Below are 12325 nucleotides of genomic sequence, written 5' to 3' on the forward strand. Positions count from 1 at the left end.
TGAGGTTCCTTTGTTTGTCAACAGGGTATAAGAGACCAAGTGAGGCATCAGGCATCAACAATCGTAACAATATAACCAAAAAAATAAAACTTGATCAAGCCTTTTGCTCCGACTCCCGCTCTGGCAATACCGCGCTGGAGGGCGAATAAGAAGAGAAGCTCAAATAACTCAAATTTGTTAATCCCGACGTTAAATGTCGGCGTCGTGTGAGCAATTAAGACACAATTGCAGACAAAGAAAATCTGTTAGTTATTGCGTCTGGTAGTGTCTTGGCGGGATGGGAGAGCGGGAGATGGCTGGAAATCCTTCTCAATTCGTTCCCTGCCAGGGGCAAAATAAATGATAAATGTTGTTTTGTTTTTTTTAGAGAGTGTGTTAATAAACGGACTGAGCCCCACAAAAATCATTCCTGTTTTGCTGGTGAATATCCAAGAAAATTAGAAATAAGCCAAAAGGAAAATGCGGAAAGCAGCAGGATCCTCTCATCGTTGACGGTGTCGCAAAGTGCTCACCTTCCGAGAAGTATATATCCTCTGCTGTACATATTCTGTACACGACACCCAGATGTCTGCTAAAAGGCCGGATGCAGTTAGCCTTGGCTTCAAAATTTGGCCGGAAAAGAAATAGGCAAAGGACAGCAGAGAAAAAGGAAAAGAAAGAGCTGGCACGCGAAACAAGTCGAGAGATCTTTGGTGAACCAACCAAGAGAAGCTCTGTTCTGTATTATGGTAATCAGAGCAAGTGGGACTTCATCGGGCAAGTTATTCCTTCAGAGTCCCAAGCTTCAACCAGATGCTCCCTGCCAGCGAACCGATACCGCACCCGCAGCAGTTTTGGACGGAATGGGAATGGATCATAGAACCCGGGTATATGTGACTGCAATGGCTGATATATTAGTATTTGGTGTTTGTTATGTCTGCCTAGTTAAATGGGGGGGGAACCAAGGCGGATAAGTTTGCTGGGGAGTTAGAGACCTTATTGACTCGGCGCGCTAGAACCAACTGTCCCTGATCAACTAGTGCCGCGACCGGAATCGTGACATCTATCATGCCTTCTTCATAGCATTCGTCAACTGCAGTGGTCCAGTTTTGTTGCTTCTTATTCTTCAAGGTCGAGGTTGGCGGACATCCATATTCAGCGTGAACAACCACCAACCCGTCTCGTTCAGCTTCCCGATCCTGCCTTCGCAAGACCTGATCCCTCATCATTGAAACTGCCAGCACGCTTTCTGCTTTCCGCTTCGCAACCAGTTTTGTAAGTCTCTTTTGCATCTTTGCGATTTCCTGCTTTTCCCTCCGCCGAGCCCTGGGACGCAGGTATCCAAATTCAACCGCTCCATAGACCGCGGCCGGCATTATGACCGCCAAGGTACACAGATCACCGGTGATTTTGTCAACGGGACATAAAGCTATGGGTATTTTGAAGGTTTGCCCCAATCTACTCCATGAGACACTGCAACCAAGCCCCATGCCGCCAATTGTAGACACTGTCAATCCCATGCGGGTGAATTCGCCAACTCTCCGTGAGCCAGACAGGGACCAGCCCATGCTGAGGTCACTCTCAATCACCACGCGAAGCCCTAGCCGTATGGCACCGCTGCCACTCCGACTTTTGCTGGGATAATAGCCCTCGCTACTCCACTCGGAACGTAATGGCTCCGCCGGCTTCCGTGCAAAAATCGTCCGTCCATATTGCATGGTTAGGTTAACGCCCGCTGGCGATGAACCAAGGTTGAAACCCCAGGTCTCATTGGGCTTCGGCAGCTGCTGAGGCTGCTTGGGGTGGTTATAGTTATGGTCCGGAAAAAGCATATCCCTATCACCTTCATCCGTCTCGTGATCATCGTCATGTGGGTCTGCAGGTAGCAGTATTGTCGGCAAGCTCGTGTATCCGATCGAAATGCCACTCATCGAATATAGTCTCAGAAATCCACCGTATTGGTCGCGTTTGCCAGCATCCATGAACATACCCATAAGGAATTCTGGCCATGAAAGCGATCCTGATGACCAGTCACAGGTAACTACACCTCCTTCGCCTACCATACGTGATATTGTTAGGCCAAGATCGGGAGGGCATAGAAACGGGGAAGACGAGCACGTAGATTTCACGGTGAGTGAAAATGGTCTTGTTCCTTCTATCGGAGTTATAAGTTTGCTGATGCTTGCTTGAGCAAGAGGCTGGGGCAGAAGAGGAGTATTGATGGTCACCACTGCGTTACCGAGAAACGATAATAGCGGCCCTTTGAGGATACCTCGTCTGGAAGGGTCATTGCTGATGACGTGTGTAAATGTAGCTCCGAAATTAACGTTCGCATTACGAATCGTTAGAGGTATTCGCATCTTCGAATGTAAGTGTCCGTCGTTTTCAAAAACTAGACATTGAAATAACATAAGCGAACACCTACTTGTCCGTCAAATTTTTCTCCTGTCTCCGGGTTTAAAAGTTTGACGGTCTGAACCGTCTTTCCAAAACGACCGTTTACTGAAGCCTGTAGTTGCAACTTAGTAGGCATTTGATTTGCAGATAATCCATCACCCGTTGGTGGTTCATCTCTATCTTCATTTTCCTCTCCATTCGCCGCCGATTTTGAGGAGTAAAACCAAGACAGGTCAGGAAGTGGTATGGGAAGCGCATATCCAAGTAAAAACGCTGATGGCCTCAGGTTGGGTACACGTATCGAGACATCTCCGTCCGGTGTAGTCTCGAACATAGATGTCGCATCCACTGAAAGATGAATCACTCCCTTGGTCATGTCAGTATGTCAAGAACAGAAAAGGACTCGGGGACAGTGGTGTTGTCAGGTCGGATATTTCCAGAGAAGAATAAACGCATGCTCCCGAAAAAGTTCTCTCATGCTTTCTGAAGGGGCTCATTCAACCTACACTAGCATCCACCAGGTCATTCAAAATAGCCCTCTCCCGACGCTTCATGGCCTCCAGAAACCAGCGACGGAATTCAGCTTCATCCATCGCCTTCACCCCGATTTGCTGGCTTTCAGCGTATCCATTTCTACCCATCAGCCCTCCCTCCGCCCAAGTGTGCCGCACTCCGTCTTCACCCAACATGTCATACACAACTCGCTTCTTGGGATCTAACAGGGTCTCATACGCGTCACGTATCTTGTTATAGTGCGCCGTAGCTGCTTCTCTTAGCGCTTCGGGTTGTTTGTCCGGGTGGAAGCTGAGCGTCAACGTTTTGTAGGCCGAGCGTATTTGCGCTTCCGTCGGCGGAGGGTCTCGAGCTAATGCGAGCAAGCTGTAATAGTCAATGGTCCCCGGGTAATCCTTTAATCGGTCATAATCATTCTCTGATCCATCGGAGCAATGGCCGCCCCCGTTTTCTTCGTCGGCTTTCGGCATGTTCGCCCCGTTGATGGCAGAGACATTTGAGCCATTGTGTGCGTTCTGTCCGTCAGGCTTGTCAGAGCGGCTTGTCTGTGGCATTGTCCACATTTATCCCATCTAATCGGATTTACAGGGCGGGGAAGGTTATGGTTTGCTCCAGCGCATTGCTTGGATGGAGGGTGATTATTTATCGGGACGTGGTCGGCCCGGGCAATCTACGAAGCTGCAAGATTTGGCTTTTCTCAAATAAACTTCACGGCCACAACTACACACAAAAGTACCATTCAGGCCTTTTTTGATATTGAATAAAGAGTCGCAACTGCATGCTAGCTGTTATAGAAACCTATGTTCTATACATAGCTAAAAACCCCTAGGGATGTCAGCGACTGGATCTATTATGGCAATACACTACAAAGAAAATAGATAGATATTCATTCACAGCCTTCACACAGAGCAAGTCCTCGCGACAAGCATTAAGCATTATATATGTCATTTTTGTCGCAGCTATAGTGGGTGTTGATGATGGATCTTATTGTCTCGTTAACTTCCGCCCCATATCATGATCGAGGAGGCGTTCTGGCAATTTCTTTTTCTTTGCTCTTGTTTTGTTTCGATATGCTGTTTACAAGAGAAAGCTTGCGCAATTTCCTTTGCTCCAAGTATAAGAGGAGCAGAAAAAAAAAGAAAGAAAAATCATAGATGTGGCCAGTTGCATGTAATAACTGAAGCCAAACGCTTGCTCTATAATCCAAGTAAAGTATAAATAGTTAAAAGTTTCTATAATCCAGACAAAAGGAAGGGGGAAAAATGTTATGGTCGGGAAAATGGAGGGTAGCTGAACCATCGACAAACTGGGATTGAGAATTGGAAAATATACAACAAATGAAGTATTAACAGAATTGTACAGGGTAACCATTGCGTATGGACTATGACTCAGGGTTTGGAAAACTGAAATTTATAACAGTGCAATGCACGAGGAGGGTTTAGGTGCGTCAAAACGTGTATTGAAACTGGGGGGAAGATGTTAGGGGGGGAGGGAGGCCTTTAAAGATGCTTAATGTTGGACCATTACCAATCGAAAAATATAGGTGAGGGATAAAGATGATAAACGACAACTTCCAAGTTCAAAGACATGCACGCTTCGTGGAAAAAAGTAGGCGGTAAGGAGAAAAGGTATCAGCCTTTCAGAAGAAGGGATATGGGGGATAGTTCAATCATGAAAGGAACCATGCGCCAAATTTCATTGCCTCAACATAAGGCAGGCCTACTCTTCACATGGAATCCACAGCACCTCACCCCTCTCGACAGATATATCATGGAGTCCGAGCGCATGGAAATAGGTCTCTCGGGGGAGGCAATAGACCAAATCCCCTCTCCCGGTTGCAGTATAAGGGTTGCTTTTGCCCTGTATTGGTGGTGACGGCGTACTGGAACCAACACCGTCATTGGCAGGCATCAGCCTATCGATCACAATGAGGTCAAGCGGCCGCCCCTGAACGGAGAAACCACGCTTCCCGCCCGACCGGTCCTGTGTACGAATTGCATCAGTGATCTGCTCCAGGCGCCATTCAATGACTCGCAGCTGCTCTCGCGAACCATGCCAGAACCGCGAAACTTCAGAAATCACCCTTAAGCCGCCGTGTATGAGGGCTGAGTAGTATGACATATCTCGAATGGAGCCACAGGCGCAGAGGACATCTGTGGCTGATAATATGGCATTGCCTGTCAGGGGTGTGGAGAATGTTATCTGGGGAGGTTGTGGATTACTTGGCAGAATTCCACCCTCCTCGTGTGCATTCAGATGTTTGCTAAGATCATACGCAATGCGGAGGACCTCGACGGAGTGGCTGTAGGAACGGCGGACGTTTCGCTCGACTATATGCTCAGGTAGGTCTGAGTGGCGGACGTATCGGTTTAGTCTCATCATTGTGGCATGGTAGAGAATATGCACGCTTGCGAAGACATCTACCTTTCCGGCTTGGATGTTCAGTTCCATATTTTCAACGCTATATGAAAAATACCGTGGAAGACTTGCGAGCCATTTATCGGTGCGTTGCACTGTTGAAGAGTAGAATTCCTCGAAACGCGCAGCGTAATTTGATGGCGAGATGTAAGTGGCGCGGTAGATATGCTCAAGCACATCCCCCCAAATAGCAGATACTTCGACTAAGAAAGCCATTGGGTCAAGTGCATTCCTCTCTTCCGGTAACGAGGTGTCTGCCGGGATAATGCCGTTTTCAAAATAGGGCATATTAGCCCATTTTTGATTCTCGTACCAGTCTGCTCTTAGCGGCAACCGCAGAAAGATATCTTGCGGCTTGAGCACTGTTGGAGAATGGACCGGGGGGCCGGCATGTCTCTGTGCAAGAAAAATGACCAGTTAGCTAAGGGAGAGAAAATATCGAGCATAATTGGAGCGAAAACTAACGTCCATAAGGAAAGCCGCCCAAAAAGTCCTCCTCTGGCATTCAAGCATAGTTTCTGCTTGAAAAAACTCATCCCGCTCTGGCGGGTTCCGTGGCGCGGGACTACCATGTTCAACATTGAGTTTCAGGCCGCATATAGTGCGCATGGCAGAGCCGGTAAAGTCGGACGCTGTGGCCGACGCGCCGATCGTGAAATGCCACATTCCAAGGATAATCCGAGTTTGAGCTAGGTGTAAGGTTGGATTGTTTTGACTTTTCTCCACCGCGTGCCTTGCGATTCTCGCAAACCTCATTGCGTCTGCTCTTTGCTCCTTTGTATTGCCGAAAATAGCCCCCATAGCAAGCATAGAATACAAGAGCATTTTATCATCAAGGGATTTATTGGGACAATACTTAAGCCATCTCAGGAATGGCTCGCGAGGGAATATACAGTAGGTTGCACCGTTAACATAATGGAAGTACATATTGAGATAGCGCATGGTTGATTCCGGGTGGGTATGGTAGGGATCTGTTTCCCATTCCGACAACGTTGGATCGTGGAGGTCCATCGCAGCCATTTCTGATAAAATATCATTCATGGGGTATGGATCAGGAGTTGTCACCATATCTTTGGCCTGTTTAGAGTAGTCATCTCCGTCGAGGCCAATGACATTGTCAATGGCGTTCGTTGAGGCTCGCCTTCTCCTTTTCAGCGGCCTGTTGGGTTTCGGGCTTAATCCGCCAACCTCGTTCATCAGTGCGCCTGGTTCACAAGATACTGCAGACGACGACATGGTCCGGACTGGACTCCCAGTGGGAATACAGGAAGTTGGGTGCCTACTCGGCGAGGAGCTAGTCCGTTGATCAAGTGATATTGCTGGAGTGTGATGGCCTGTAGAGCATTGCGAGCTCATTGCAATTTGGTTTCCCCGAGGTCTATCAAAGCAAAGATGCGTTTTGTTAGGTAACATGAACGGTGCGAAGGGGGAAAAACGGACACTAAAACTCACGAATTTTCAAATCTACATTCTCTTCCCGACTTCTGGCACTGATCACACTTGGGGATATTAGGAATACACTTGATTTTCTTGTCTCTGCAGGTAAAACACGCCTGTGCCAGCCGTTTTCTTGGCTTTCCAGCTTTTGTGACTCCCCAATTGGCATTAACAGGCTCACCATCTATTACCTTTGGGCAATGTGTACCATCAGAGTAGATGTAACAAATACCCTCACCCTCAATAAACCGCTCGTCTACCACATGAGCCAGGCGCGGTTGATTTGGCCTAGGGGGTGAGCCTGAGCTGAAAGTAAGCTCACAGGATAACGAAGACTGCCCTGATGCTGGAGAAATTTCAGAATTAGATGGGTCGCATGGATATGGAAGATGGCTATGGTGGTGATGGGCTAGCGGAGTCTCAGAGCTGCTCCTATTGTTTTCGGTAAACAGATGATGCCGCAAGCCTGCTGCGTCCAATCCGACTTGCGAAATTGGAGGTAGCTGGTGGCGAGAATAAGATAGATTCTGTCCTTGTCCGTGGGAAAAGTCGACCGGCCCGAATGTAGACGGCCTTCTTTGACGTGAGGTGGTCTCATGGCTTGGATGACCGCTTGGCTGAATGCGCTCATCGTGGGTCTCAACAATTGTGGATTCGTGTGGTCTGCTGCTGTTAGGCGCCGAATTTCCGCGACCTGGGAAAGGATGGTGTGGATTTCCCAGATAGGAATACGACGCTGGTGTAAGAAGTTGGCTGACTGATGGCAGTTGATCCTGCGCTGGATATCGACTTTTATATTGGGTTGGGTTACGACCCGCCATAGAAACAGGGGACTCCATATGCTCCAACGGAGCCGGTGAGTCGTCGGATACAAATTCCCAAGACGAAGTCTTGCGAGGCGGAGGAAGCTGGTAATTGATTAACCTCTTCGATGGCGTTGAGATATCTTGCGATTCTTGCGATGTGGTGCTGTCCTCAGGTGAAGGTAAGGTGCGCCCGAACGGCCCCACGGGAAACCCAGACATAACTCCAGGCTTTTCAATCTAGACTTGTATGCGAATATTTGGGTACTATATCCGGGATATCGGTAGAAGAGGTTTTTGAACTCTATACTGCAGCCGACTGCTTGCAGTTCGTTTAGAGGCTAGTCGCTGGTTCTCATCGAGCCAGAATGGAGAGAAAGAGATCTAGTTCACACGACCAGCCACGGTGCTGTATACCTGGAGGCAAATCAAAAACAGAAAACTCCAGTGGTTTCTCCTGGACCCTGACAAGCCCCTTCCTATATTCCGGTTATTCTGAGGCCACAACTTTGAAGAGGTAGAAATAGACATCGGAGGCCTCTGCCAATATCGAAGAATATGTAAGCCTGTCCACTGCGAAGCGTGCGCTCCTCAAACAAATTCTAGGGACGGAACAAATGACGGCACACGATCGGCTTTAAGCCATGATACTGGACAGGGTCATGCAGATCACAACCTGATGATGGTGATGTTGAAGATGAAGGGGGGGAAATAAAAATGGTGCTCCAGTAATCCAGTAAACCATGGCTATTTTGAATGTGTCGGCAGATGAAAATAATGTTGCAGCTCACGCAGACCAGGATAAGTGACTTCGCCCTTGCTCCCATTCGCGGGACATTTCAACAAGCGAACTTCGACCCAGTCATTAGCACCCAGAGCACTGGCCTCCAGTAAGCCTGGGGTGCCGGAGTTAGAGTTCAGCCAGGGATTTCGTTGAGCTGGGCGCCGGCACTTTTCAGATATGGCCCCTCAGCTCGACCAATTAGTGACAGTGGGGAAGCATAATCAGAGGGTATCCACTGGCCAAGTGATAATCAAGAGGCGTGCAGGATGATGGATGAGCGCTTGAAGCGGCCGCCGTAGTGTTGAGAACTAATGATTAGCGTCAAGAACCAGCTTCAAGCAAGCGTCGCTCATTTTCTGGTCACAGCTTCCAAGGTGCGCGAACCTCGGGAGAATTTTCGTTCTTTTTTTGGATGACAGAATGCAAGGAGCCGACAGAAGATTGGAGGGGCCTCAAGTTCTGGCCTAATGGCGCTATGATTCCCAATGCGAGCTATCCGGCAGTTAAGCCAGACCATGATTGCTCATCCATACAGGCTCCCCAGTGGGGTGTCAGACTTCAGGGGCTTGAGAACCCTAAATCAGAATGTGGCAAGCGAGAGACAAATTTTGGCTGGGATATCAATTTAGCGTTATCGAAAGGGATTTGTTCACCGGCAGACCCAAACAGAGAGAAATTGAAGGAGGGACCTGATGCCGATGTATGGTCCAGACATGACGGAAAACGCCAATGAAGCTTTCACTAACGGCTCAATCTGCCTGTGGCCCAGTGCAAAATCGAGGGAATTGGAGGCTTGAGACACGCCGGCCATGTGGTTGCTGACCCTTCAAGGCGCAGCTCTGCCTTGTGGCGAATGGTATAGTGAAGTCTCTCCATCAAGGATGACTCAGTTATGAATAGGGAAATGTAACTAGAGAGTAGCCGAACATAAGGGTAGGCTAGTGAGGTGAAGGCTGTCATAATATAGTCTCAGACTGCATATGGCCTTAGAAAAAATATGAAGAACAACAACAACAACATCTGCCTTGTGGCCGCAAACTGACTGTCGGTGTCACAGCGCAAGAGGACCCGCAGGAAGGATCAGCTTTTTCGCCGACCAGCAAGATCAAGCACAGGCCTTTGTTCCCTGGAATGGATAGTCTAACCAGGTGCCCAGAAAGGAACCAGACGCACTACTTCATGCCTGCTGTGAAAGCCATACGGAGTATACTTACATTAGAGGAGGGTTATGGAGGAGCTATTCTCGTCACAGCGTCTTTGAGGCCACCTCCAGTTATATTCCGCAATTATCACCTCCTCCATGTATGGGCTTTGCTTCAAGTTCTCTACTGCTTTACGCCATAACCTGATGTCAGAATCATGGAGTGCGGGTAAATTTGCCTCTCCCGTTTCAAACGAATATCGCCCAGGTAATCAAATATCATTCCGAGGGCAGCTCAAAGAACGGCCTGCAGACCTGGAGCCGGTTCTGTACATGTACATTTAGGGCCTGTTCGGTGACCCCGTCCAGGGCTGTATAAGTCTGTACAGTGCCAGCTATACAGACTTATACAGCTCTATACACACTAATCTGGCTGAAAAAGGCCTGCTGTTCAGTAGATTTTGCATATAACCCTTTCTAACTCATCAAGACTGTCAAGCTGGTTTCAAAATCCACTTTATAAAGTTCAATGATGTAATTAGTTGAAAAAGTGGTGAATTTAAACTTAATCAAGTTAAATCTGTACTGTATACACTGAAACAAGTTGTGATTTGTGCTGATTCAATCCAGCACTGGCTGGCTTGAAACCTGCAAATATCATCAAAAATCAAGAATCATAATGAGCAACAGTGACAATGTAATTCAGAAGACAATACAACAGTATCTATATTGTAAACAATAATTAATCAAATTTGCTGCTGTAAAAATGATTCATCAGAACATCTTAAACTGTCTCATTTAACATACAATTTATATATTCTGATTCATTTCATAAATTTCAATTTATCATTCAATTGTTGCATTCTACCTCTCACTCACTGTGTATTAAGAATATGACACAGATGAGTGTCGGTACATTCATTGCATTGATTGATTGATTGAAAAATAATATTGATATTTATGAATCTGAAACAATACATATCATAAAGATTGAGCAGAAGATTTTCATATTTTTATATATTATAATATAAAAAATGAGTTATTGAAACACTGTAGATGTAATGTGACGGCGCCGAGGCGATTGCTACTCGGCAGCGGCACAGAGGAGGATGGTATATAATGGGAAGCCTTATGGGTGGGCTTGATTATCTCGCTTGAACCGCGAACTCGTAGAATACTATACAAATACTGAACTACCAGAGGTACTCGGCACACTATGAATATTGTATGAGGACAGTGGTAACTCTGGTATCTTATTGTCAAAAGATAAAAGACGAATCGCTGGCTCCTGGAATAGAGAGCCAGCATCTAGCTATTCTATATAGACAACGGGCAGCCATCCTCCCCTCACTCTATAAGCGAGGGTAGCCGAAGCAACTCCGCAGTGGCGCTGCATTGATCTGCCAGAAGGAATCCAGACCCCGTATAGAAACAGGATTCTCATATCTCATCAATCGGATCCTCTTCTATTGCATCCGAATGATGTCATAGGGTGGTTGGAAACCGGTTCGGACACCTGCGTGATGTCATGGGATAGATGGGATTATCCGAGGGGAAACGATGGGCCGTGTGGAGCCGTCACGGGGCCTTGGCACAACCAAGGGTGTGACAGTAGAGATGTTTCATCATTCATTAAACACAATATTCAAATAAATATAAATGATAGAATACTCATTAAATTGATGTTATATTAATAACTTGTATAAAGTTTTTTATAAAGTTTTGAAATCATTTTATATATTTTATAAACATTATATCAAAATGTCTGAATTCTCAATGAAATATAGCAAGAAAGTTTTTTATTCAAATTCATAATATTGATCTTTTTTTAAAAAATATGTTGAAGTTTTAAATGAAACTCATTTATCTATTTTTATTTTTTTAAATTAATAATTTATATGATAAAATTAAAAAAAATAAATATTTCAAAATGTTTTCATTGTTTGTGATTATAACATGAACTTGATATATATTTACTTTGAAATGAAAAAATCTTCTCATAATAATAGAGTTCTTTCATAAATGCAGAAAAGAGATCAATTTTAAATTATATTATTTAATTATTATTTTTTAACAAATACTGACTATTCACAGAAATTCAGTTTGATGTTGATTTTATATTTAAAAATTTGATATCAGTACATGTCCTGTCCACTGCGAGGAATGCCAACCTGTCAGGGGCCCCTGGTCTGGGGTACGGGTAACGAAGCAAAAGTCCCGATTAAACACGTTCGGTAATGGCGGTTGTATGCACAGCTTATTTTAGTTGGAAGTAGTCGGCAGGCTCAGCGCTAACTTTCCAAGTTTGTGTTCAAAGAACTATAATTAAAATATTATGATTATTACAGCGTATAAAATATCCCCGCACTCCCCTTTGCAAATGTCAAATCCAAGCCGCAGTTCCTATCGAGAAATATTGGGAAACAAATAGAGAGCGGACGTGGACTCGGCGGTCGGGCAGGGCTTTAACTTCCCTTAATACAAGTCCCAGGAACAATACCATCTTGCTCTTCTGTGGGAAGGGGAGAAATCATTCATTTCCTTCCCTGGCTGTTGGGCGCCCAAATTGCTGGCAAGGATCGAGGAACCGAACCGTGCTCAGCCGTCCTCGCGTTACGAGGAAGATGCCAATTTATCAATATTGCTCCCGCTGCTCCCCGCCTCTGACTGGCATGAACTCGGTTGTGAATGGATGGTCTAGGGAACTAAGTGGGGACGCCTGGGTCTGAGCGACTTTTCAAAAGGTTTGGAGCAGTGTTTTAACCAGACAGACAACTGCTTGGTGAGCTGGCGTGGAACGGATATTGGTAGAGAAGTGAGCATGTACGTCTCCTGGGCATATCGACTAGTGGG

At 46.2% G+C, this 12325-nt stretch overlaps 4 protein-coding genes across 4 annotated transcripts; 1 reads left to right on the top strand and 3 right to left on the bottom strand.

Moving 5' to 3' along the window:
• Positions 1-403: 403 nt before the first annotated feature.
• HCAG_00464 (predicted protein) lies at positions 404-3443 on the bottom strand (the record flags this gene model as incomplete). The annotated part of the gene is made up of 6 exons (XM_001543368.1): positions 404-417; positions 513-571; positions 1003-2035; positions 2219-2339; positions 2405-2743; positions 2883-3443. The coding sequence occupies 6 exons, from the start codon at positions 3441-3443 to the stop codon at positions 404-406; spliced, it is 2127 nt and encodes a 708-aa protein (XP_001543418.1).
• A 1165-nt stretch (positions 3444-4608) lies between these two features.
• On the bottom strand, positions 4609-6543 carry HCAG_00465 (predicted protein; the record flags this gene model as incomplete). Its single annotated transcript, XM_001543369.1, has 2 exons — positions 4609-5703; positions 5773-6543. 2 exons carry the CDS (start codon positions 6541-6543, stop codon positions 4609-4611), a joined length of 1866 nt encoding a protein of 621 aa, XP_001543419.1.
• Positions 6544-7153: 610 nt separating this feature from the next.
• On the bottom strand, positions 7154-7375 carry HCAG_00466 (predicted protein; the record flags this gene model as incomplete). Its single annotated transcript, XM_001543370.1, has 1 exon — positions 7154-7375. One exon carries the CDS (start codon positions 7373-7375, stop codon positions 7154-7156), a length of 222 nt encoding a protein of 73 aa, XP_001543420.1.
• A 949-nt stretch (positions 7376-8324) lies between these two features.
• Positions 8325-9675, top strand: HCAG_00467 (predicted protein; the record flags this gene model as incomplete). Its single annotated transcript, XM_001543371.1, has 4 exons — positions 8325-8437; positions 8698-9031; positions 9101-9187; positions 9406-9675. 4 exons carry the CDS (start codon positions 8325-8327, stop codon positions 9673-9675), a joined length of 804 nt encoding a protein of 267 aa, XP_001543421.1.
• Between the last annotated feature and the right edge of the window lie 2650 nt (positions 9676-12325).

Source organism: Histoplasma capsulatum, genomic scaffold, assembly GCF_000149585.1.
Source record: "Histoplasma capsulatum NAm1 scaffold_1 genomic scaffold, whole genome shotgun sequence".
Classification (NCBI taxonomy): domain Eukaryota; kingdom Fungi; phylum Ascomycota; class Eurotiomycetes; order Onygenales; family Ajellomycetaceae; genus Histoplasma; species Histoplasma mississippiense.